Genomic DNA, 26,487 nt, shown 5'->3' on the forward strand with positions numbered 1-26,487 from the left:
AATTTAAAAAGTGTTTATATTGCACACACACATATATATAACACACAGAGGTTTTATATTATAAATCGTGTCATTCTGCATAACTGTATAGTTAGGAATTCTATAGCAGTAATAGATTGTGGATTATTTGCAATATATAGCCCATATAATGAGATAAATTTGCAGTTACAGATTTCTTATGTATTTATAAACAGTTTCTTGCATGTTTATAAGCCTGTAAGCTCTGAATTGTTTTGACTATTCAGTTATAGACAACTTCTCCCCAGTGTTTGACTCCCAGGAATCTTCCAGGCTTCTTGGGAGCTGTGACACTTTGTTTGCCTGCACATGAGAAGCTGTGGCAAAGCCAAAACAGGTTCTCCATGCTAATAAAAATAAGGCAGAAGAAAGAGGATGAGTAGGCATAAGTCACTAAAGCAGGGCTCTCATTTTGCAAAGAGAAGTCAGTGGAAATCTTCGGTGCTGACTTACAGACACCTGGGGAGCATGGAGGGAAACAAAGCAGAAACTGGGCTCCCTTTGGTCTTAAAAGTGATGATTTCAACTCCTTATCCACGCCCCTGCAGGGAAAGGAAAGTTTAGACAAGTATGATTAATGAACAAAGTAACTGAATAAATAAAAAGTGGCCAAACAAGTCATATTTCACTTTTTTTTTCAGTTTGCTGAGAGTCTGTATACAGAAATAGACTGTGTTGTGGAGAGGGATTTGGTGCTTTGAAAAGAGGAAATTCCCCTCTCCCAGCAAAGGAAACGTGCTGCGCCTCAGAAGGCTCAAGGAGCGTTTGGCTGCTGCGTGCAGGAAGAGAAAAGCATTTCATTTTGAACTTGAAAGCAAAACTGGGTTTCAAGTGAACAGTAGAGCAGCAGCATCACTGGCAAAGTTGTGGTTTGTGTGACCTGCTGTCTTGGTTTCAAAGACAGATGTCTGTGAAGGAAGGCAGGAGCTCCCCTTGAAATGGCAGATGTAAACTTCTTCCTTTTCAATTATTATAGTTTTGAAATTAAAGGGTTCTCAGGCAAAGATGTGGGAATAGGAATAACAGTTCTTTATTAGTACGTGTAAATATAAAACAAACAAGCAACAACTTAATAGGAAAATTAAAATAAAATGCAGTAGTATAAAAACATACAGAGTACAACCTGACACCCCGTCAGGCAGGGTGTTGGCAGCAGTCCCATTAAATGGTGGCTGCATCCTCCTGCAGTGACAGATGTGATTCAGTTGAAGCAGTGCTCCTGCAGAAGGTGCAGTTTTCCTCCAAATGTCCAGTGATGATGTAGAAAGGTCTGGTTTTCCCCTGGAATCCAGTGGAAAAAGGCTGCTCTGATGTTCCAAATCTCAGATTTTATCTGGGTAGGAAATGCTTGGCTCCTCCCCCTGGCTGGAACATCTCCCAGTGGGATGATGTAATTTTATCAGTCATGCAGTGGGACTCAATGGCCATTAACAGGAGATATTTCCCTGGGTTGTGGGAAAGATAAGGATCACTTGGTTTAACAGATGGTGATAGAATACAGACTTTTGGCTATGTCCTGCATTGCAACCCAAGACACCTGCACAGCTCCTTCACTGAAATGTAAAAATGCAGGCATGAAAGGATATGCAGAAAGGCCTTTCCCTGAGGTTTTCCTTTGAAGGAATGGGAGAAACCTCCCCAGATTTTGTGCATTTATGAAATAGACCTTTTAGAAGTGAGGGCTGCAGGGGAAAGGGGGAACTGTTTTTAGTGGCCTGGATATTATGGTGTTTATGAAAATCATATTTTCAAGCCAAATGATGCTGATTTATGCACAGAAAAAAACAACCCTCAAACAACTCTCCTTCAAACTTCAAAATTCTGTAAAACCCCAGCTTTGAAGCAAGGCTTGAGGATGCAGTGATGATCTCCTGATTTCTGTTTAGCCTTGCCAGCTGCAGCCAGTAAAAGCACCCCTGGCTTTTTTGGCCATCAGGAGCTGGATTCCACCTGGATTTTATCTTTTTCTCCCTCCTTCAGGTGAAAGCTCCAGTGGTGTCTCAGTGCTGAAGTGGCAGGTGAAGATGGGGTGGCTGCTGCACCTCCACAGAGCCTGAATTCCAGTTCAGGAAATGGCTTTGCAGCCACCACAGCCTCCCCAAGGGCTGGTGCAATGCCAGCAGAGGTGGTAACTGGGGAACACTGCTCACTGCTCTGAGAAATGTCATTATATATAGCAGAGAGGAAGGGAACAGAGAAGTAACCGAGCAAGCCGGGTATCCTTTCCACTGCGGTGCGGTTTTCAGCCCTGCTTGCCCAATCTCCTCTGCACCATGAGGACCTCCTGCCATGTGCCTCCACCAGGGTAAGACAAGTAACACCAGTGCTTTACAGGAATAACCTCTGAGCCACACAACAATGGATTTTTATCCATGAAACAAGTGAGAAAAAGTGTAAATAGCTCCAGTGCAGCACAATGTTATGCACAGTTAAGATCCGTGGGTGTTCCAGCAGGTGGACTTGGGCACCACCATGGGTCTGGCTGCTGTAGCAGGAGGGATCCATCCAGAGCAGGTCAGACAGAGCCATTTTAAAGGGAAAGTACAATTTGAAAGTAAAGGGAGTGAGTCATGCTGCCTCTTGGCATAAATGCAAAGTACTTAGGAGCAGGAAGTGTCTTTGTTTTTGTGCAGGGGAGTGTGCTCAGGTCAGGTTATCACTGAAGTGCACTTCTGGCTAGCAAAATAAGGGCTTGCCCAGCAGCATGACCATCCTACCTGGCAGTGGCAAACAATTCCATGCAGTTCAGTATAAGGTATACAAGATTTTGCTTTTTGTTTTTAACACAATATTTAACAACTGGACCTTAAACCAGCATCCTGCCACCTACTGCTCATTAAAATGCCAGATGTGGTGTGTGCACAGCAGTCTCATTTCGGCCTCAAAAACCTCATCAAAGCTCTCTGGGACTGGTGGACTGGTCAGTTATTTTTCTGGTTGGGAAAAATATCCTGTGAGCCATCTGAATTGCCCTGCTGGGACTCTCAGTCAGTGTAACGATGTCTGCAGCACCACCAGCTTTCTTGGAGAACAAAGTGCAGCTTCCCCTTGTGTGCTGAACAAACAAACATTGTGTGGGAATTGGTCCTAACAGAAATCCTTTTTTTTTAAATATCCAAGTCACTTTTTTTTTTTTGTTTTCCCAGAACACTGACCCTTGGGAATGCCTGTGACTGGTTTGTGAAACTGAAAAACTACAGAGGTATCCATGGTGGGAACATGGATTGCTTGGGAAACAACCATTGCAATAACATCAGGGATGGTTCTGCAGTTAAAATTATGCATAGAAGTGTCTGAAAACTGGCAGTCTGCCTACTGCCAGAATTAATTATGAATTTGGTGTTCAGTATAGTTTAGGAATCATCCTAACTATCCTTTCTCTTTTAATTAAATGAGAAGTCTGCCATTAGGCTCTGCTTGCCATACCTCATGGTTTGGGCAGAGCTTGTCCTGCCTGGTGAATGGGAACATTGGAGAGAAACAGGGGAGCGAGACAAAGAGAAGACTCTGAAGTAAGTATCTGTCTTTGCTGCTTATCTGTCTCCAGTCTGGCTCACAAGTCAAGTTTTCACACTGACAGTGTCTTTCAGCAGTTCTGTTCCAGCTGCTGGATGCTCAGTGCTCAACCAAGAATTTGGACACAAATTTGTTGTTGTGCTATAAATGGTCCACATATAAAGCCACAGCCAGGGTATACAGACTGTAAAATGTAGGGAAGGAAGGTAAGAGAGAGATTTTGTGGAGATGAGGGAGGTGTAGGCTTGTACATGCAAATTCTGCCCTGAAGCATCTTGATTCATTTACTGAAATTGCTTCTAACAAAACTAAATATATGTGGATATTTTTTGAAACAAGGATTTTAAAAATTAAGCAACGAACAATGCCTAGGATCACACATATTGAACTGCTTCTCTAACAATTATTACTAATACTTCTGGAAATGCTGAATTACATGCATGTAGGCTGGTTGATTTTTAGAAATCTCTTCTAAAAAGTAAACACCACATCTTGAATCAGTTGAAAGCCTCCATCTTCATAAACCGCAGTGGATACATTAAGTACATGAATATATATCTTCACATGTTATTAGAAATATAGATGTTTAAGTTCAAAGAGTTAATTAATATTTAAATTACTGTGTTTTAAAAAACTGTAAACAAGACTAGTTGAGCAGGTTTAATCAGAGAAGAAGTCAATTTTATTGAGAGTAGATATGCAGTGATACCAGCTCCTAAAGCCAAAATATGTGAGCTCATAGTTTTCTAGATGCATCGAACTGATTACTTCATTTATCACTTCTGGTTTAGGCCTGAATTTATTTTCTTTCTAGAATAAGTTGAAAGGTGGGAGGATAGCAGTAGCACCACATACAAGAGACAGAATATGAATGCCATGTTAAATAAAATCATATCTTTGGTGCCTGTATCCTGGCAAGAATTATCACCTATTCTACATATCCCAGTGTTATAAATATTTGTTACAGATCCCTTCCTGTCCCGTGGCTCCCAAGCCTGCTCACTCCAGACCAGCAGCCTCTTCAGCCTGTTCTACAAATGAATGCATTTGAAATGTTAGTTTTGTCTTACTGCAGGGAGCTGTGCACAGTGACAGCCATGGGCATAAAAATCATGCATTGGTTGCAAAAATAAGGTTGGAAAGTTGATGTTTTTTTCATTGTTTATCTATATGCATATATATTAATATTTATTATATACACATACACATGCACATATATACATGTATACTTGTTTGTGTTGGCACTTCAAAGCCTTCGGGCTCTGTCTGTTTTGCATTTGCCACGTGTTTAATTTGTTTCTTTTTCCTCAGGTACCAGAGTGCCCTCATGTTTAGGGATGTAACATCATTCATGCGCCAGAAGTGGGAATTGAGGCCAAGGTTCTCCCCTCATTCAGGGCAGGTTGTCACACAGGAACCAGGAAAAAGTAGGTTGTCTCCTTCCCATCCTGTGGAGATCCCTGCAGAAGTCACTCTGCTCTGTAGCCTCTTTCTGAAGACTGAGAATACAGGTTTAAAAGCCAGAAGACTTCTGGAAAACCGCTTGTGAGTCAGTGAGTACCCAGGGGATGAACGTGGCTTTTCTTTGTATTCAGAATAATCCATTTAAACTTTAAAGTTTTCTCTCTTTCTCTAGAATGAAAGCCACTTTCTGTTTAAACATTTACAACTCTTTCAAGGACATAATTTGGCTACACAGAAACGGGTCTGTCTTACCAATACTTGGAAATCCTGTAGTCTGTGTTTTCCATAAGCCTTCAGAAACTCCACTGTCCCAAGGGCTTTCTGCTGGAGTAATTTAACAGCCGAGCTGCAAAAATGGCAAGGTAAGCAGCCCAGCAGAATATACAGTAGCCAAAACTCTTATCTCAAGACCCATTTCTTGGAGAATTGCATCAACTTCCCTCAGTCAATAACGAGTCTTATTTATAAATTCACGTACAATACAGAAAGGAAACTCGTTGCACTGTTGTGGAGATCAAAGTTTCAATGCGCTTTTTTCTCCTTCTCCTGTTTAGAGAACTGGAGTCAGTTTACATGTATCTGTGTCCCTCTTCTTATTGCTGAGCCCAGCATGGTTGATAGCCTTGAGTATTTTTTAAAAGCTGTTTCTAAAGATAAACATTTTGCAAAACCTCCCAGAATGCAAGTGTTCAACTTAACTTGCCCAGAGCAGCAGTGTTTATTAGCAAACACTTTAGGCGGGTTGAAGTTTCAATTCAATACATCATAAACTAATATAATAACTAAATAAAATAATAATAATATAATGAGAAACTTTTTCCATGGCCAAGGGTGGAATCCCTGCCTTACTGAGGTCTGTGCAAAAAAAAAAAAAAAACCTTTATTGATTTAGTTAGGTAGCATTCAGAGGTTAATCCCAAATCTCCTGCTCCTTTAATAAGAAGCAGTTTACCACTGAAAAAACAGGAAGGAAATTACATATACTAATGGGATAATCCCCAAAATGCCTGAGCACACCCACAACACCTTTAAGAAGTGGATCATCAGCTTTTCAGTGTTTGAGAAGCAGAGAGGAGATGGGGTTTTCTCCACACTCAGAATTCACTGTGCTGCCTTCCCTTCCAGTTATGTTTTGTGATGTGACACAGTGCATGTGTTCTTCATCACCAGCTTGGCTGCAGCAGGTGAGTGCTTGGCTTCATGTCAGGAACACAGCTGCCAGCCAGGAATTTTCCTCCACTCTTGCAAAAAGTAGATCTATTTTCACTGGACAGGCTGGGATGCTTTGATCAAATGTGATACTACAGAGAAGGAGAAAAAGAAAAAAAGAAACATACATATATATATACACACACACGAATATAAATTAATACATGGGTTGTTTAACAGAGCATAAAACCCACCAAACTACTATGAGTCTTATGGGTGTTTTCTTCTACTGAAGCAAAGGCCTAATCAGGAGAGGAAACAGAAGCTTATTACCCCACCCACCCCTGTAGCCTCTGCTAAAGCCATTTATCAGAATGTTTCTCAACCTTCTCGTGTTGGCAGCTTTAGGTTTTTGCAACTTTTTAGGGGTTATGGGTGATTATGGTGGTGCTGCCCGGACTAGGGTGTATTAAAGATCTTTTCCAACCTTGATGATCCTGGGATTGTCATTGAAATGAAAGCCTAGAGAATAATTTTCTTAGTTTTACCTTGTGGGATTCACATGCTTTATTAGATCTTGGCAAATTTCAGACTTGACTTGCAGCAGATCATTTTGGTGGTGATGATGCTGGCTGGATTTCACATTTATCCTGTTTTATAGTTGTCCTGTGACAGTCCCATAAATATTTCTGAAATAATCTCTCAAATGTATACCAATTATCACTGGCAGAATTGCAATAAGCAGTTCTTAGTGGGCCAAGAGGTTTCTAATCCAAGTTCAGTAAACAATCCCAAACTCAAAACCATTTCTCTGAAGGCAAGTTCATTCTCTAAACAAGACTTCAATGAAAATCCTTCATATTTAAACATTTTAATTGTAGGCCTCTGCTGCCAACAAAATGAATCAGGCTCATCCCAAGCAATACCTGCTGTAATTTAGATTGAACTGCTGAAAATAGTTCTTAACATTATAGTTGTAAACTTTGCAATAGTAAATAAAGCAGAAATCTTAGCTGGAATCAAAATATTCATCATCTGAAGCCCGAAATCAAGCTTCAGTTGCGCTCTTTTGTGTAGTAAATTGTCTCTCAGATAAAGCTGATTGCCTTAGCACTACTAAAAACCAAATTTATTCTGACTGCATTTGTTAAAATCTATGCCTACATGTGACTCTGCTTTGACTGAGTAACTTTTAACCTCCTTTAGACATATTTTACTGCATCATGTAGTGAAAAATACAATGAATGCTTGACAAACTAAACTGGACCTCTGTGGTACAAAAATAGGGCAGATACAAAATGCAATTTTAAAAAATTGTTTGCAAAAAATTAAAAATATCAAGGATAAGTAGAAATTAGAGTAATATATATATATATATTTGTAATTCACCCAGGAAGTCCCATTTCCTGCAATAACTTAGAGGAAAAAAGCTTGCCATACTATTTTATAGCTAGAAACTTAAGCCCCAATACAAATAAACAAACCACCAAACCAACAACTGCAAAAATCCCCCAACTATAACAATTATGTCTCAGTCAAGTTAAGTTCATGACTACCATGGGGCCTGTTTATGTCAGTTCACTTCGGCTGTGATTTTTTGGTCTTGTTTTTTCTTTGGTTTTTCTTTCTGTTTGTTTCTTTTTTTTTTCCTTTCTTTTTTAAATGTTATGGTGATGTTGCTATTGTTCTTTTTTATCTGAGGTTTTTTGCTGTGTCTGGTACTGGCAGATTTTATACTTGTAGTCTTGTCTTTAGGGAATTTCCCTCCATTTAGGAAGCTTTATTAGGACAGAACATCACTTGTTAGCCAAATTTAGAAAATTTGGGAGGTCCATAAAGATAGTGTGGACACAAACACGTCTGTATTTCACTCTTGAAGCGCTTCACCACTTTTAAGATCCCAACACTGGAAACAACTTATTTGAACCCTAAACCTCAGTGTCGATGACAATTTTGTTAACCTTTTCACCACACGTTTTGTTTCTGCCTGCTCAAGTATTGCTTAGACTTCCTGATTTCAAAATCTAGCCAGGAACTCGAATGGCCTTTCAGAAAAAGTTCCCGCAAAAGCACGGGGCAAAAGCCCTTTTTTATTTTCATTTTGGAGAAAGCGGGTGTGGTTTCACTGCACTTCTTTTGCCGTGTTTTTAGCACATTTTGGCATTTTAGCACATTTTGGCTTTGTCGAGTGCTTGAGGCGCAGGGCTGGCGGGAGCACAGCCTGTTCTGTCAGCGCAGGAGCACTTGTCTCCCCATTCAAAAGCCTCCTCTGCTCTTTTTGCCCATTTTTATTTTTCTTTTGGAGACACTCGGGTGTTTGCAGTGCTTTTTCAAGGCATTTTTACCACCTTTTGGCTTTGTTTAGTGCTGGAGGCAGCACAGCCTGTTGTTCGGGCAGGGTAGGAGCACTCGCTGCCTCGCCGCCCCCGCTTTTCCGCACTTTTTCGTCTTTCTATTTGAGTGAGAGGGGATATTGTTTTCTGCATTTTTGCTACATTTTGTCATGGTTGAGTGCTGGAGGCGAAGGGCTGGAAGAAACACGGCTTGTTCGGACAGCGTAGGAGTACTCGCGGTCCGGCCGCCTGCGGCGCCGCGAGTGCTCCGCAAACAAAACCCTCGGTTTTGTTTACACGGGCGGCGGGGCCTGGGTGGCGCGGCTGGTGCGAGCCTGCCCCCACGGCCACGCCAGCAGCGACCTTCCCGCCCCGCTCCCCTCCCCTGCCGCCATCTCCCCGCTCCGGGGCGCTGGGCGGGCCCCGCTCGCCATTCCCCATTCCCAGTCCCCTCACGGCGGGGCGGGGCGGGCGGGCCGCGCCATCGCTCGCGCAGCCAATGGCGCGCGGCCAGCCCGCGATTCAAACGGCGCGTGCCGGCCAATGGGCGCGCTTGGCGGGCGGGAGGGGGCGGGGCCGTGCGCGCGGCCGTAACCGTCGCTCGGCGGGGCGGTTGTTCCCTCAGCGGAGAGCGGCGCGCGCTCGGGCCCCGCTCCCGCCGCTCCGCGGAACCGCCTCCGGCCCGGCCCGGCGCGGGCGGGCTCCAGGTAACGGGAACGGCGGCGCGCGCGGGCCCGGATACTCCCACCTCCTCCTCCCCTCCCCCCTGCTTTTCCTTGGCGGCTTTCCCGGCGGGAAGCGGTCCGGCCGCTCGCCGCGGCCGCGCTCGGGCCTCGCTCCCTGTGGGCGGACGGGCGGCGCGGGGCCCTCGCTCGGCGCCCCGGAGGTGGCGGGGCCGAGCGGTCCCGCTTTGTTCGGCTCCGCCGTGCCGGGCTCCGAGCGGGAACAGGCCGCCGAGGGGCGGCGCGGCCCCTCCCTTCCCCCGCGGCGGAGGCCCCGCGCCAGGCCGCGGGCGGGGCGGGCCCGAGGGGCCGGGCCTCGGCGGCACGTGGGGCCCTTCCTGTCAACACCGCCCCGCCGCCTCGGGTGCCTGCCGCCTCCCCTCCGCTCGCGGCTTCCGGTAAAAGCTTCTTTGAAGGGAACATCCTCGATTCTCAGCCCGAGGGTTGATGGGTTGGTTTTTTTGCCTCGAGGCTTTTTTTGGTGTTTGTTTTTAGTGGTGAAGTTAAGTTGGCTTGGATAGGGAGGGGTGGCTCCACCGTTCTGAAGGTGGAGAGAGTAATGGTGTTGCTGAAAAGGTCCTGCACGGCTGTCTTTGGTGGATTCAGTAGTATCTTTCCGTGTATTGTTTGCCTTGACTGTCAGCTGTCATTTTGCTCTATTTTCCTGCGTTTTTTCTTGCATTCAATTGGCTCCCTCCTCTAACATCCAGAGCGTTATCTGACAGTGATGAGATGTCAGAAATAGTAAATGGAATCACTCTGCGTGTGTGAGCTTTGCTCTACCCAGAAGGGAAGACTTGCTTAGTGTTTATTTATTCTTAAAACTGTGTTCCCAACTTCTACTGATGGGGTGTGATCTCCCTGAGGCTACAAGGTAACAGTCACCACTTTCTCCACACTGAGATATCTTCCTGCATATCTAGTGAGAGAGTCATTAAGAAGACCAGAAATGTATGTGTGGGGCAATATACTTCTCAGCCAAGTTTCTTTTTAATTATTTCATTCTTGTTTGAGTCAGCAGAAACTTTTATTCTTTACCAACTTTTAAGCTCCAGGGAGATTTGCATTAATTGGCTTGGCTTGGTATAGGATACAAAGTCCTTTTGATCCTTTCTCTTAGATTGTAGATTCCTAAAGGAAAATAGTAATGGTGTAGAAAACACAAATTTCATCTCCTGAGTAAGTGACTAAACTTAGAGTCACCTGTCTATGCAGTGCAGGGTTCATCATATGAGAAAATTTTCTTTGGATTCACTTTCTGAAGCCCTGAGAATTCAGAAGTTTGTGCCACACTCCTGGGAATGTGAGGCTGATGCCAGCTGATATCATAAAAATTATCAGGGGTGTGTAGAGCTTGAAAGAGCAGTAAATTAAAAATGTAATCTCTAAACCGAATTTTTTTTAAAAGACTTCCTGTCTTTTCTCTTCTTGATGCCAGTAATTGTGTTTGTTATCTGAAGAGATGAAGGCTGCCTTTAAAAGGTGCAGCTTTTTGAAGTGGGGTATAAGGAATGAGGATTGCAAACCTCCCTCACAGGAGGCAATTATTTTTTATAGGGTAAGAAGTTGCATTTACCTCTTTTAATGTTTGAGTTTATTATGAAGGTGTAATATTTAAGGAAAAGAATTGGAAAATATCTAAGTTTTCCTATTGATAAGATTGTTTTTGAGTCAGAAGATATTTCCACTTGCTTATTTATTCTTTTGGAATCTCATATTGGTGATATCTACCTCCAGCTGAATTATATGACATTGATTTAGCTACAGGTCTTTCCACCACACTTTTCAATTTTTTAAAACTAACTTCAGCTCCTTTTGAGAACAAGGTTGGAGGAAGGAAAGGTCTTTCTGTCTTTCACAAGAATGAAATAATCAAGTTACTTTTTCTTTGGGCTTTGTGTTTTCACACAGCATTGCTGGGTTTTGAAATCTGGCAGAGAATTTAATATCCCTGTGAAATTGTATCTAAGTTGCTATAAATTGGAAAAATGAGTGTACATGTCCTCAGTAACGACCTCATGAAAAATGTTACCCTTTTTGAAAAGGATTTACCCTCTGAAGATTCTGCTTTTTGCAACTTGGTCTGAGGATCCTCCAGGTTTGCAGCTGATGCCTGAGGTGCTGCAGGCCAGGAGAAGAAACAGCTGGCTGGGCTGTAGGAAGTGCAGCAGGCAGAGGGGAAATGGAGTCATGGATCAGGGTGACAGCTCTGAGTGCACTCCTGGGAGCTCTGGTGTTCAGACTATTTATGGAAGAGCAGGAAGAAGCTGTGGCTGCAAGAGGCTGGGAAAGAGCAGTATCAGATGTGGGTCTCCTGAAGAATTGCCTTTTGGGTGAGAAAACTGGACAAAGACAACTGAGAAGTGGGGATGGAGATCAGATTGAAGCAGAGGTGGCAAAGAGGAACTGGAACTGGTTTGGTGAACAAGGGCAGAAAAGGCAGAAAATCCACAAAGACTCCAAGATGGGGTGGGGGGAAGGAGATAATGGAGAACTTGAAATGGGAATATGGAAGTTATAACAAACAGGGCTATGAATTTGAAGGGTTTAAGCTGACTGGAATGAAAGAAAGTTGGAGGAGTGGGAATTCAGAAAGAATAAGACAGAAGCTGGGACAAGAAACACTAGTTAGAAGGCAGAAGAGCTGGAATAGCACATGCCCAACAAGCACAGACTAGAACTCAGTTTTTCTGACTGGCTAGTGTCAGTGAAACCAAATTATAAAACTTTTTTTTTTTTCTTTTTCTCCTCCAAAAATTATACAGCAAAGGAGATGTTTCTGTTCTGAAGCAGTTTGGAGTATTAGTAATAAAATTGGTATGAGGGAATTGTGCTGAGTTGTTTGTTTTTTTGGCCTGGAGAGCTACACAGATGTAAAATTTAACAGCAGCAGCAACATCAGAAAGTGCCAGAATAATTGTTGGTGTAAAACCTCACTGAGCCCCATCCCCCAACATCTGAAGGTCTCTGATTTAATATTAACAGTATTTTCCCCCCAAGAATCTTAGCTTTTCCCTGCAGGTTAGTTAATATGTAATGATTATCTAGTTAAAGACTTGTATTTACCTTAGTTTGTGTGGCCTCACATGTTATTTATAAAGCAAACAAGTTAAAATGAAACACTTTGACACCAAAATTTTCGTGTGTTGTCCCTGTCCCTGCCATCCCCTCCGAGCTCCTGTGTTGGTTGCACACATGGTGCCAATACAAATGTTAGTGTGTGTTTAAAGTTTTTCCCAGCACGTGATGGGGTGATCCAAGGGTAGTAGTCACACCACGTTTTGTTAATACCAAGTAAACAAACTGATGATGTAGACAAGGGAGATAGAATTTCGTTTCTCAGGTTGCTGTGGGATTCCTCTGCTATGCTTTGTTTTCCCACGGAATCCTGGAAAAGGCATCATGCCTTTGTGCTAAAGAAGTGGAAAAGAAAAAATATTCAAACCAGACAGGAGCTTAAATCCTGAAGTTTCCTAACTTTTGAGTGCTTGGCATAATAACTTGAAGAAAGTGTGTAATGTGACTGTAAGTTTTGAAAAGATTGGGGATGTTTAATGTTTAGAAATCATTATTTCTGTCATTTCTGTAGAACCACAGGAAATGAGGGTTAGAGGACATTTCAATACCGTGTAATTTGCATTTCCCTCTAGATAAGATGAGCTTCATTATGTAATTTTGGTCAAAGATGTGCTTTGCCTGATGGTTGAGATTGTGTATCATAGTTCAGTACTAGACTTTTACATTTGAATGTTTTTCCAGAACATGCAACCTCAATCTCTCTATTTTAAGACTGTTTCTTCTGTCTAGTGATGATTTGGAAAAGAGATCACTGCTCCTTTCTTACCACACAACTTTTTCCCTATTTTAAATGGAGACTTGTAGTGTCCCCTTTTCAGTTCCATGATACAAAAAGACAGTAGGGGAAAATGAAGCCTGATGTTTAGCAGTTGTGTGGACTGACTGATTTATTTTCCAGGGATTGTGTTTGGAAAATGCCAAGCCGGAAGTTTGCTGATGGCGAGGTGGTGATGGGCCGTTGGCCGGGAAGTGTCCTGTACTACGAGGTACAAGTGACCAGTTATGATGATGTTGCTCATCTTTATACTGTCAAGTACAAAGATGGGACTGAACTTGCACTGAAAGAAAGTGACATAAGGGTGAGTACACACGTATTTAATTATCAGTACTTCAACTTATGACTGGGTGGTTATTTTGCAAGTTTTTGTTAACTGTGTCTTCAAGGATTTGGTGCTAAGTACCATGTGATACCTCAGTTAAAAGTTCAGAATGACCCCTTCTTGAAAGTATCATGGTTGTTTTAATTATGTCAAAAAATGTAGTATTTTTGAGGAAAACCAAGTCTGATTCCTCGGGAACTCTGTAGCATGATTTTGCATGAGATACTGTTTTGGGTACCTTACAAAGGTAGCAATCAGTGGGTTGTTATTAATTTCATGGTTTTCCATCTCTAAATAAGAAAATTTGGTAACAAATGGGAAGATGCAGTTCGCTGTAAGTATAAACAGTGCATGCCCTTCAGGCACATACTTAAAACATCTGCAAATAATTTTTACTGGTTTAGGTCCTCAGAGGCTTCAATGAGGTATTTTGCTGTGTTTTTGACGATTACAAACCCTTGAGAAAGCTTATGTCATCTGAGCACATTCCTTTCTCTTTACATATCTTTATTATTTCATTTTTTGTTACTAATAAAGGCCTTTAAAACTTCATAGAAGTTTCAGTTGAAAATTAAAAATGCAGGAGGAAAAAGCCCCGTTTGAATGTGGACTGTAGTTCATTCCTGTGGCCTGTTCTGAAACCAGCATAGGTTCAAAGCCAGCTTGTGTGTCTTTATGTGAACTATAGTGTCACATGGACACAGTGGCAGTGTCCATGCCCAGTAACTGGCCTCCTTTTTTAGGACCAAAATGTTTCTGCTTTGAGTAGGCAGCTGTTTTCAGTATTTCAAGACTTTCTGACTTGTTGCTTGCGCATGCAGATTAGCAGACTCAAGCTGGGAAAATGTTTTTCTTAGTCATGAGACATTTATGCATTGTATAAGTTGCATTGTGGAAATTCTGCATGGAGAAATCATCTTTATGGACTTCACAGAAAAATCAAACAGTGCTTTTGGAGTAAACTGTTTATGAAATTAGTTACCAGATATAATGAAATTATTAGGCTGACTTTGGTTTTCTTAGTGTTGATTTGCCCTGTGTTGCTTCATAGAGGTGATGAGCCTTGCTATGTCCAATGCACTAATAAAGCTGAGTAGGGGAAGTGAGAGCAGCCTCTGAGGGCTTAGGAGACAGCTCCCAATGCACAGGATTGAGAGTGCTTAACAGCCTGGTGCTCACTTTGGTAGTTTACATCCATAGCCCCATTTCTGTAGCTTCAGTGGGGATTGCCAGCAGCAGTTGGACTTGGAACAGGCTTGTTTGGGAATTGCCAGCAAAATGAGTATTCTGCAGTTGCTCTTTCTTAACAGCCTTTGTAGAGCATCAGTAGAGGAACTACAACTACAGAACTGTATGCCAACATCTTCATCACAAACCCCCCCCCATGTTTCTAAAATTGTTCTTTGTGACATAGATAAGAGTTTGGTTTTTTTCCATCTTTCTTTTAGTCACAGTCATCATTCAAGCACAGGAAGAGCCAGTCTTCTTCAAGTTCTCCCTCCAGAAGAAGCAGCAGATCCCGCTCTCGGTCTCCTGGTCGGCCGGCAAAGGGCAAGCGTCGTTCTGCTTCCCAAAGCAGGGAACACAAAGATGACAAAAAGAAAGCCATTCAGGAGACCACCTTAGCTCTACCGGTATTAGTTTTGTTTGTTGGTTTTTTGGGTGTGGGTTTGCTGGATTTTTATTAAAAGAAACTTTTGCTATTTGTGAAAGATTGGTTTTATGCGGACTGAGGTTTATCTTTGTAAAAGCTATCTGCAGTTCGTGTTCCCTGGACAGCATAATTACCTGCAAAAGTAGATCTCAGAACTGCCTTTTTTTTCTTTAGAAGTAGGGTTTCCAGCTTCCAACATTTGAGGAAATTCTTGAGAGGTAAACCAAGGTTTTAAAGTTCCACTTGAATTTGGTGATACTGCAAACTTCTCTGTATCCGAACAAATAGAGGTTTTTAAAATATTTAACATGGAAGTCATTGTTAGCCATGTGCTTCCTCTTGTGAAATGGGACAAAGGGAAGTTAGCTTCCTTTTAGATGTGTTAATTGATACATAGCAGGTAGGTATTAGGATTTAAAATAAAATTAGTTCTGTTACTGTATACAGTTTCTTACAACAGTAGTGGAAAATACGCACTGTGGAATATTTAAACGTGGCCTTGCTGATGGATAATATTGCAAAACTGGTTTCATTATAAAAAATAACCTGTAGGGATTTTTAAGTTTACAATATCTAGTGTTTAGCTGAAATTTATTAGATTTGTTCTTAGCATTTTTGAGAAGATTGAGTGTTAAAGGTGGTTCTGGTGATCTTTAAGTGGAGTAGAGGTGATGTTTCTCTGTGAAGAGACAAACAGCATTTCTTCTGCCTCTTGTGCCCTTGGGATGGCTTCTCACTTATCTGAGACAGTCCTTTGAGCTGAAAATGCATTCTGCTGTTCTATTGCAAATGAACAGGTTTTAGTTAGGTTTCGGCTAAACTAAACCTGATTAATATAAACTAGCTAGATAGGTTTAGTAAATTGCTGCTCTTAGGCTCTGAAATAGTTGTGGGGTTTGTTCTGCAGTGAGCTCCTTTGAGCTGTGTGATCCAGTGCCTGTGGATCACAAGCTGGTTTGAAGTAGTTTTTTGGCCAGCAGCTACTGTTTACTTTTTGTACTCTTAACCTTTTGGGATAAAAATATCTTTGGTGGTTTTGTCCTGGCTTCTATGGGGAGTAGGATTGATCTGTTGGCTCTTGTATGACTGGAAAGACTGGGTTCTCTTCAACAAAACTTCAGTTGAAGTAAACATGAGTCATGTCTTCGCAGAGCTGTGTAAACTAGGCTCATGAGAAGAATTTTTATGAGGGAATTTATTTCTTCAAAAGATACTTTAGAAGAAAACCAAACTTTCAGTTCTGCAGAGTTATGCCGTATGTAGACACTGATGGCTTAAACTGTGTTTCCTCTTTTAACCAGAAACCAAGTGAGAATAACACCAAAAGGTACAATGGTGAACCTGAAACTACAGAAAAAAATGACACATCCTGCATCATCTTGGAGGTAGGAACACAGAATTTGCTCATAGCTTTTTTATCATGTTCCTAGGTAGGCTCTCTCCAAAATCCCTAGAAAAGGGCAATACAGTAATGAAGTGTTGCAGCACACCTCTCCTTAGGGGTAAAAATGAGCCAAGACACAGATTCTCATTTAGCAACATGAAAGGGTCACTGTTTATTCTTCTTTACAGCTTGGCCATCCTGACTCTGCTGCAGCAAACTCCTGCTGTAGGGTCCAGCTGTAGAGACAGACTCTGACTGCTGGACTATGACTGCAAGTATTGGTTTGCAAACTCTGAAAACTGGCTGTACCTAGCTCGACTGTGACTGCAGGCTCTGACTCCATCAGGCCCAGACTGACCTCACAACACATCCTTTACTCCAGCTCTCTCCCTTGTTTTGTTCTTGTGTCTCTCTGGATTGTTCCCTCTTCCTCAGAGCTCCTCTACCTCCTCCAGGTCCTTTTCCTCCAAGATCCCCCAAACCACCCGACCCACCCCTGGTATCACACTTATCTTTATTAGTCACAGCTGCATCCCATCAAGGGCAAGGCTGTTACTCGTTTGGTAATGAGTACAGTTGTGACTTATCAGGTGTGAGATCACCTGTAATCCCTTTTTCTACACTTACAATAAAGCAGAAATAGAAGGCACCATAAAACTTAGAGGTTAAGCAAGTTTGTCACAGAGAAAGTGATTTTTTTTTTGCCTTAGTTCTGATTATTATCTAATGCCCAGGCATATGGCAGAAGGGAAAGGAGAGTGGCTGTGGATAATCTGTATTGGAACTGCTGCTGATTTGTAATCATGGCCTAATAGATTATAGTGCCTGATTTCAGCAGTCTCTTTATATGAATGGATGGTTGTGTATTGGCATTTTATAGTGAGTAATGTCCTCTGAAATATAAAATATTGGAGTAAAATAAAGTAAAATCACTGGGAAGCTGTTTAGTAAGTTATTTTTATTCATTCACAGCAAAAGTTAAAACCAGACCTGGAAATCAAGCGTGTGCTTGAGCAGTACAGCTTGCGTCCAAGGAAAGAAGAGAAGAAAAAAGAAGAGATCTATTCAGAGAAGAAGACTTTTTTGGCTATAAAACCAGTTGAAAAAATACCAGCGAAAACGAAGGATCTAGAGTTTGGGGGAAGAATTGGTATGTATGCAAAGTTTCTTAGTAGTTGAAAATTAGTACTATTTTGTGTGTTTTTACTTACTGACCATCCTGTCATGTAAAGAACTGCTTTTTGGACCTTGGCTGCAGAATTCAGAGTTGTTTCACTTGATTTGGTGGCAGTCAAAGAACCTTTTCTGCCCTTGGTTCTTGTGTGAAATGCAGCCAAGATCTTGTGCCATCCCTTGCACAGTGAGATTTAAATATTTCTTGATTAAATTTAAGAATAACTAGCAGAGCTTTTACATTTTCAAAACTTAGATGTTTGAAACTTGACAGTATTTTTTAGGCAGTTTTTGGTTATTTTTGAAAGGTTGCAGTGAGTGGGATCCTGTGGTAGATGACCTTGTATGGGAGTGAGAAGGTCTCAGTATCCTGCTGCATGACTATGGGATTGCTGCTGTCTTGTTCAGTAGAAGATAATGACAGCCTCTTCTTTGTTACTGAACTTACATTGAGCTTTTTTTAGTGGGATTGCAACAATTTTTTTTATTTTGTGTGCTTACCTTCTAACATGCCCTGATGTCTGTTTACAGGGACCTTCATGCTGATGCTTGTCCTGCCTGCTACTGTATTGTACTTGCTGTTGATGTGCAAACAAGATGATCCAAGTCTTCTGAACTTCCCTCCTCTGCCAGCACTTGAGAGTCTTTGGGAATGGAGGGTGTTTGGCATCTTTCTTCTGTGGTTTTTCCTTCAAGCTGTGTTCTACTTGCTGCCAATTGGAAAGGTAGGCTGTTGGGAGCAGTTGGGTCTTTATGGGCTCCTAAGCTGTGTGTTAGGCTGGAAGGTGGGGATGTTCTAAGTGCAGTGAAGTGAGTTTGAAAGTGATTTAATGAGATTTTCATAATAAACTGGAATATAGCTGCTGCAGATTTCTGTAGGCTTACAACAGCGCAGCTGGTCAAGAATTTTTTGCTTTTCAGAGCCTTTCGTTAGAGCAGGCATTTTGCAGGTTTTCAGATCAAAGTGTGGATAAACTTTGCTTGATAGAATTCTAGAAGAATTTTAGGTGTCTGATTTTTAAATTCACAAACTATTTTGATACTTGGCTTCTTATAGATATCCAGAATTTTGGAATGTAATCTTCATTTACAGGAAGCTGTAAACCATTCTGGCCGTATGCATATCAGGCAAAGACTCTCCTTCCCAATTGTGACTCAGGGTTACATGAAGTTTCTGAAAGGACACTCTGCAGTAGATCAATCATGTTTTATTGCTGTACGTGTTCACAGTGATTGGAGCAGTTCTGCTTCCTTGAAGCTGGTTAGGAAGAGGTTTCTTTTTAAAAACATTTTTGTTTGAAACTGTTAATCTTTTTCATTTATTATCCAGAGTATGGTTTTCAGCGCAATGCATGAGCTTCAGGTTTGAGTGTGTCCAGCTGGTTGCTTTCACTGAACGTCTTTCTGACAAAGTTCCTTGAAGAGCCCACAGAAAATATTTTGTTGAACATGAATATTTTTTTATTCTTAGGTTGTAGAAGGCCTACCCCTTTCCAATGGAAGGAGACTAGAGTACCGGATAAACGGTAAGCATGTTGCAGTTGGTTATTCTAAAACTGATTCCATTGTGTGATTTTCATTGCTCAGCATCATAAAATACAAATGTTAAAAGATTACCATTTGACCAGAGAGCATATCTGTTGTAAATCTTGGATAAAATAGCATGAGCCTTTTCTTGGAAAAAGGTGGTTAGTAATCATCAGGAAATAAGTGCCCCAAGAGCAAGACATTACACTGTACAGGGATGGTAGTGGAATCCAAATACTACATTAAAAAGCTGAGTTTTGTCATGTACCATTTTAAAGTTGGAATAGGGCTGTAAGTAATAGAAACGAAGGAAATTACATCCTGCAAAAGTGAATCTCCTTGAGACTGTCTCATACCTGTCTTGGTTTTGGGCTTTTTTCTTTAGTTATGCAATAGTGCTGAAATTCTTTCTGCATTCTGATAAAAGGAGGAAATAACCTACGTAATTTGGGTTACAGAAAAAAAAAGCCATTGTCTTGGTGCTTCAAAGGCTAATTTTTAAAGTAAATTTGAAAGCCTTTTTGAGGAAGGATAAGGACAGCAGGTACTGGGCACAAAGTGAAGTACAGGAGGTTCCATCTGAACTAGAGCAGATGAACTCTGGAGGTTCCTTCTAACCTCAAGCCCTGTGACCCTGTGAAGGGATCCATAGGAAGTCAGCTGAGAACAGCAGGGAACTACCTGCTCCTATTTGGGCATCATGCCATTCTGCATGATTTTAAACTCTCAAAGTATGCAAAGTTTGTGTTCAAGGTTTGACATAAGTAATTTTAATGCTTCAATTACTGCCATCTGTATCAAGGTATATATGAAGATAATCCAAATATGAGAATATGGTTGTCTCAGTTGTCCCACGGATAAGATTTTGTGGCCTGCTCTCATTATCCATTAGTAGTGTCAGTGCCTATTTTTCCACTAAAATCTGAAATTAGATCCTTTTGGAATAAAAAATTGATATGTATTCAGTGTGTTCCTGCCTCTTGTCTTTTTGATGAGCACAATTTCAGGGCTTAGAATCTCTTAGTTATATTGCTGTGCCCCAGAAGTTTGAACCATGGGATGTCCGAAATGTTACTGGAATATTGACAAATATTGAAGAAGTAAAGTTGCAGAAAGGTTGGATTAGGTAGATCCTACTAGAATGATATATATATATATTTTTAAATTTGGACTAATACGTCTCTCTTCTACATCCTCTAGGGTTTTATGCTTTTATTTTGACTGCTGCAGCTATTGGAGCTTTATTATACTTTCAGTTTGAGCTCCATTATTTGTACGATCACTTCATGCAGTTTGCAGTGTCTGCTGCAGCTTTTTCTTTGGCGCTGAGCATTTATCTGTACGTTCGATCCCTGAAAGCACCCGAGGAAGAACTAGCACCAGGTGGAAATTCTGGTGAGTTAGAACATGCTGGATCATTTCTTTTGAATTGTTAGTTTGATTTTTACAAATTAAAGGCTGGATTCAGAGCTGGTATTATAAGACTGTGACTTTTACTTTACTCTGTGAAGTGGTTTTTGTTTTGGTTTTTTTTTCCCCCAGATATCATGAAGTATTTTCCTTCTTGTTTACCTTTTTTGATGGATGGGTAATTGTCACAGCTAAAGGGAATTATTTTTCCCAGACAAAAGCAATTAAGTAGGAGAAAATGTAAAATTAAAATTGGTATGTTCATAGACACTATTATGTAAGCTTCATGATAAGGCTTCAAATAAAGAAGGAGCAAGTGTCAGGGAAAACTTCTAGAGTGGTTAGTCCTCCTAATAAATAAAATATTAGGACATCTTAAAATACAAACCACGTAGATTTTATTTTGTATTTTACACATACTCTTAAGTTTTTTTGCCAATCTGAAGGCTTTTAAAAATTTGTAATGAGAGAACGTTAGTGGAAAGTGGGATTTTATTTATGGGGAGGAGTGTAGTGTCAGATAAAAGGAAGAGTATTGCTGACAGAGGTTGTGTCTTACCTGCAGGGTATTTTATTTATGATTTTTTTACTGGACATGAATTAAACCCTCGTATTGGCAGTTTTGACCTCAAGTACTTCTGTGAGTTGCGTCCAGGATTAATTGGCTGGGTGAGTCAGTGATCTGAGTTATTTTATTTGCTTTAATATTATAGAGAAGGGTTTTTACACACACACACACACATATAATTGATATTAAGGATATATATATTTATAAATACTATATATACTTGTAAAAGAGCACTGAGAAACAGTTCCACATTGTCTGTCTTTTAATGACCATTTTTATTCTCTTGAAGAAATCTTCTAGTTTGTTTTGTGGCAAATGAAAGCCCTTTTTAAAGTATTCATATGTTGAGGTTTTACAGCTTCAGGAATGTGGTTAGTTGCAAACTGACTTGTGAAATAGTTTATTGTTTTTCTTAAACTTGAACATTGGTCAAAAACACCTGTGTTAAAATGTCCTGTAGTGTAACACAAAAGACCACTTTCTTTTACAAGTAAATTTTAAAATAAAATCTTTTCTAACTTAGGTTGTTATAAACTTGGCAATGCTCTTGGCTGAGATGAAGATCCACAACCTCAGTGTGCCATCCCTGTCCATGATTCTTGTGAACAGCTTCCAGTTTCTCTATGTGGTGGATGCTCTTTGGAATGAGGTAAATGCCAATCCCCTTCAACTGTTTCCATTTCTAATTACAATATTAAGATTTGGAAATGCTGAAATTCCTTCCTCCTTGTTTCTAGGAAGCTGTTCTGACTACAATGGACATTACCCATGATGGATTTGGATTCATGCTGGCATTTGGAGATTTGGTGTGGGTTCCATTTGTCTACAGCCTACAGGCTTTCTACTTAGTGGGTCATCCCACCACGATTACTTGGCCTGTTGCTGCTGCAATTACTGTCCTGAACTGTAAGTTACAGCAAATGTTATTCTTGCTGTTGGTTACAACATAGTGCTGATTTTGTTTCTTCAAGATGGGAGGTGAAGCTTTAGCTCAGATGCAGCATTGTCTGGCTACTGTGAAATACAAAGAATATAATAAATCCTCATTTTAGCAAATGAAGGATAGGTGAGACTCTGAACACCTAATTGTTCTGTTGAGGAGAAACTGTAGGTGGGTGCTGTCTGGAGTTGAAGAAATGACTTAACATATTTTGAATTTAATAATGCCTTTTTAAGTCAATCTGAGTGACTCATTAAAAAAAAGTCAGTACCTTGTTGGCTACGCTCTACTGAATCTAGGGAAAAAGGAACTATTTGCATCTCCTTACCTGGTGACCATAGTTACAAACACATGTCAGTAGAAAACATCTCTGCTTTGAGAAAAGATCTCATATCTTTAGGCAACCTTACATTTGCTGCCATATTGCCTTGTTGTCCCTGTTACCTGAATAGGAACCCCAAAATTTACTCAAAGTATGTTGGGATCATCTTGTTTCAATGCTGCTTTGGAAAAAGCAAGTTTAAGCTGCTGTGTGAAAATTATGGGGGATATTAATTTCAAACTCAGATAATTCATAGCCCAGTTCTTTTATTGTCATGATCCTGTAAAAATGGATGGTTAGTTTATGGAGTAGGTGCTGTAACAAAGTGCTAGGCTGCTAAATACAGCTGTAATCATACAAAGTGCAGCACATCACCTTATGTGAATTTCAAACTCAGTGTTACATTGAAAAACTCAGATATAGATGTGAGAATCTCTTCAAAGTTAGTCAGTGATGAGAAGGAACATATGGAATGCAGGTTTCCAATGGCATTTCTATCTTGTTAGAGCTCTGAGAACCAGAAAATACCAGTTGAATCTCTGGGGGAAAGACTATGATGGAATAAGTGTGACAAAGGGCATGTGAGTGCTTTTGTTGAAGCTGAGAAAAGTGAAAAATACTGGCAATACAAAATGCATCATGTTTATTTTCAGGTATTGGGTATTACATATTCCGTAGTGCAAATTCTCAGAAAAACAATTTCCGACGGAATCCAGCAGATCCCAAGTTGGCCAGTGAGTACATTTTAAATTCCATTGGCTGTGATTTTATTCAATGTCTCATTGTAGTATTTAATTACATATTTCAGTCACTGGATTGACCACAGTACTCTGTTCACAGATCTGAAATTTATACCCACTGCAACTGGAAAAGGGCTTCTGGTCACGGGTTGGTGGGGTTTTGTTCGTCACCCGAATTACCTCGGTGACATCATCATGGCTCTGGCATGGTCCCTACCCTGTGGTGAGTTTTGGAGACTAAAGTGGATTTTAGCACAAATACTTTTATGTTTTGCATCTGACTGGGTTTGAAAGCCAAGTAATTGTTTGAGATAGTAAACCCAATTGAATAACAGATTTGTCATGAAGTGTAATGCAACACATTCTCTCTTCCATTTTACCCTTTCTAACTTGTTGCAGATTTGACATATACTTAAAATTTTGCTCATCTTTCTGACACCTTCTCATTCAATAACCATGAGACTTACTTGCTGATTAGCTGTTCTTTAAATTTTTTAGGCTAGTGAGTATGTTTTCAGCTGAAGTTCCCCAAAAGTGAGAGTTTGCTTGGAGTCAAGGGTTACCATATGCAGGGATGACTTGAAGTGAAATATCTTTAAAAGAAAGGTCATCAAACACAGTGACATTATCCTGCAAAGTGTTTGTTGATTATACACAGTGTTCCTCAGAGCTGGACACAGCACTCAGGTGGGCTCCCAGGAGAGCAGGGTAGTGGGTTAGAATCAGAACCTGCTACCACACTCCTCCTGATGCAGCCCAAAATGCAGTTGGCTCTTTGGGCTGCAGTCTCACATGTCTAGGTCATTCCCAGTTCTTTTCATCCATGAGTCAAGTTGTGTGCTCTGAGCAAAGCTGGACTCAGATCTGCAGCCAAAGCAGAGAAAAGCTTGTGGGGCAGTTCAGTGGTGCAGAGATTGACTGGCAATCCTGTTTTGATAACTAAAGAACCTTAAATATATGCCAGCTTTGCATGCATTGAGAGTGAAATTGGTAGATTTTGTTGCACTGAATTTTAAGAATTACTTTCTGTGGGTTTGTGGGTCTTTTTCTATCTGCATGTGAACATGTCTCAACTTTTGCACTGTCCTGTTGAATATTTGATGCTTTAGGAGTATAAAATGCATCAGCCTTGAACAAGTGTGTGTCACCAGCTTTGAACACGTTAATAGCTATTATCTCTGGATTTCTGTCCTGTTTCTAAGTTAACTTTCTCCCTTGGCAGGTTTCAATCACATTTTACCCTATTTCTACGTGATCTATTTCATCTGCTTGCTTGTGCATCGAGAGGCTCGTGATGAGCACCACTGTAAGCAGAAGTATGGCCTGGCCTGGGAGCGGTATTGCCAGCGCGTGCCGTACCGCATCTTCCCCTACATCTACTAGAGCACTCCAGGGCAGAGAAGAAGATACCTCTTACCTTTGCACTTGGTCATTTGTTATTTAGGCTTTTAAAGAAAACAAAGCAAACAAAATCCGATCAAACGCAGGAGTGCATCAGAGGTGTTAGCTTACAAGTAAACTTCAAGATGTGAGTTATGTGAACTGACTGTCTGTGACTTCAATTTTTAAAGAATTGTGAATTTTCAAAACTCTTCGAGCCCTAATTTTTCAAGCTAAATTTTATCTAGAATTCTGAGTTTACATTTTTTATTGCATTTAATTAAGCACTGTGATGTAAAGTATATTATTTTCTTAATACAATAAATGCTGAAATTCCATCCAGTTCATTTTTTGGTGTTACTTGTACCATCTAACTTCAGATGTCCAATTTAGTTGCCTGAATTGGAGGAGCAGCAGGGTCTTTTTGGTCAGTGGAGCTGGAAGCAGAGAATTTGACCCACGTGAGGGGCCTGCAGCCCCACGGCCAGACCTGGCACAGCTCAACTGGATGGTTGTTCCCCTCCTGGCTTTTCATTGGTGGCATTTTTTTGGTCAGAGAGGCTCAGTTGGCCCCTCCTGCCCTGCACGTGCAGGAGGACAGAGAGATGAAATTGGGAGAAGGGGCACAGCTGTTCCCTTCTCCCACCCCATGTTGAGGCAGTTCCAGCACAGCCCAGGGCAGCTCTGGGCCCTGCCTGGCCCTAGAGATGGAGGCCACGCTTGTGGCTCCCACTCCTAAAGGGAGGTGAAACACTTCAAACACTTGCTGTGGCTGTGGAAGGGAGTAGTGAACCCTCTGCTTGCCTCTGGCATTGAACATGGGGTAAAAAGTGTGCAGTGTCTGCCTGTGAGGCACAAAAGGATAAAATGACCACAGCTGGCCTCTTCTGATCTTTGTAAATTAAGTCTTAATGTACCATAGTCTTTTCCAAGTGTGTATAATAAAACCTCCACGTTTTTGCTGTACAGTATTTGGGTTTGCAAAATGCAACAGCTTTTTTAGAAACAGGAGAAATCAGTAACTAAACCAATTTCCAGTAATTTTTAAAAAGTTAATTGAATAAAGGATTTTGTAAATTAATGTAGTTAATTCTTGAAACAATTGAAGTGTTCATTTAAATATTTGTATTGACAGATATACTATGAAAATATAGGAAATGCTCCTCAATCCAAAGTTGTTTTTTTGGTTTCTTTTTGTTTTTAATTTGGCATTGCTACCTCATATGTAGGTGTTGCCTTTTGTACTGTTGCAGATAGATAAATAGCTATTTTTTTGCTATTGCTATTTAAAACAACATTTTTTACATGAGCCTGTGGTTAAACTCAACCACTTTCTAATATATTTTTGTATATATTTGACTTTTAACTAATGTATGTGTTCTGGTCACTAGCTGTGTTCTTTGTCTAACTGGCTGTAAATGAGATGCCCTTGTGGTATTTACTTCATGAGTAGAATAATTTTACTGAAATACTCTTGCTTAATTAATTAGCCTTTCACACATTGTACATGAGGTTTATAGCACAAGTTGCCCTGAAAAGCGCATTGGAATATTATAGTGCAGATACTTCTGCACTTGCTTGTAGGAGTGTTCCTAATAAATTGGAATGTTATTTATCAATTTTTTCAGTTATTTTAAAATGCTGATGTAATTGAAATCTAGCATGTGATTTTTTAAAATAAAATAACCTATTTTCTACATGGGCATTTTTTAAAGATAATTGTACAATTGAAGTGTATATAATGTAGCTTGATTGTTGGTGTCGTAAGGAAATTGTTTTAAGACAAGTACTTTGATTGCTGGCAGAAAATAGCAGTGCCTCTAACAAGACTCGAGAGAATTCACTCCTGTGAAGCAGCAGATTAAACTGGGAGATCGCTGTTTTCAATCCTGGCTGAGTGAATTTATGGGAAACGGAGAAATCATTAAACGGCCCTGGTGTGCAGCTGCTGTTTTAAAATCTGCTGGAGGAGGGGGCACTTTGGTTCCTCAGCCTGTAAAGCAGGAGCT

The 26,487-nt window shown here is 40.8% G+C and overlaps 1 protein-coding gene across 1 annotated transcript; it reads left to right on the forward strand.

Annotated features, from left to right (window-relative positions):
• Positions 1-9,062: 9,062 nt before the first annotated feature.
• Positions 9,063-24,488, forward strand: LBR (lamin B receptor). Its single transcript, XM_033056075.1, has 14 exons — positions 9,063-9,187; positions 13,179-13,359; positions 14,829-15,014; positions 16,336-16,419; positions 17,391-17,568; positions 18,123-18,316; positions 19,063-19,117; positions 20,319-20,513; positions 21,094-21,197; positions 21,620-21,745; positions 21,834-22,002; positions 23,012-23,092; positions 23,199-23,321; positions 24,321-24,488. The coding sequence occupies exons 2-14, from the start codon at positions 13,195-13,197 to the stop codon at positions 24,479-24,481; spliced, it is 1,821 nt and encodes a 606-aa protein (XP_032911966.1). The 5' UTR covers positions 9,063-9,187; positions 13,179-13,194; the 3' UTR covers positions 24,482-24,488.
• The last annotated feature ends 1,999 nt before the right edge of the window (positions 24,489-26,487 follow it).

The sequence above is a fragment of the Catharus ustulatus genome, chromosome 3 (assembly GCF_009819885.2).
Source record: "Catharus ustulatus isolate bCatUst1 chromosome 3, bCatUst1.pri.v2, whole genome shotgun sequence".
Lineage (NCBI taxonomy): Eukaryota > Metazoa > Chordata > Aves > Passeriformes > Turdidae > Catharus > Catharus ustulatus.

Excerpts from the sequence above, each read along its gene's own strand:
- LBR (XM_033056075.1), top strand. The coding sequence starts at position 13,195 with ATGCCAAGCCGGAAGTTTGCTGATGGCGAGGTGGTGATGGGCCGTTGG. Across the intron at positions 13,360-14,828 it reads TGAAAGAAAGTGACATAAGG|TCACAGTCATCATTCAAGCA; the intron begins GTGAGTACACAC and ends TCTTTCTTTTAG. Across the intron at positions 21,198-21,619 it reads GTCCAGGATTAATTGGCTGG|GTTGTTATAAACTTGGCAAT; the intron begins GTGAGTCAGTGA and ends TTTCTAACTTAG.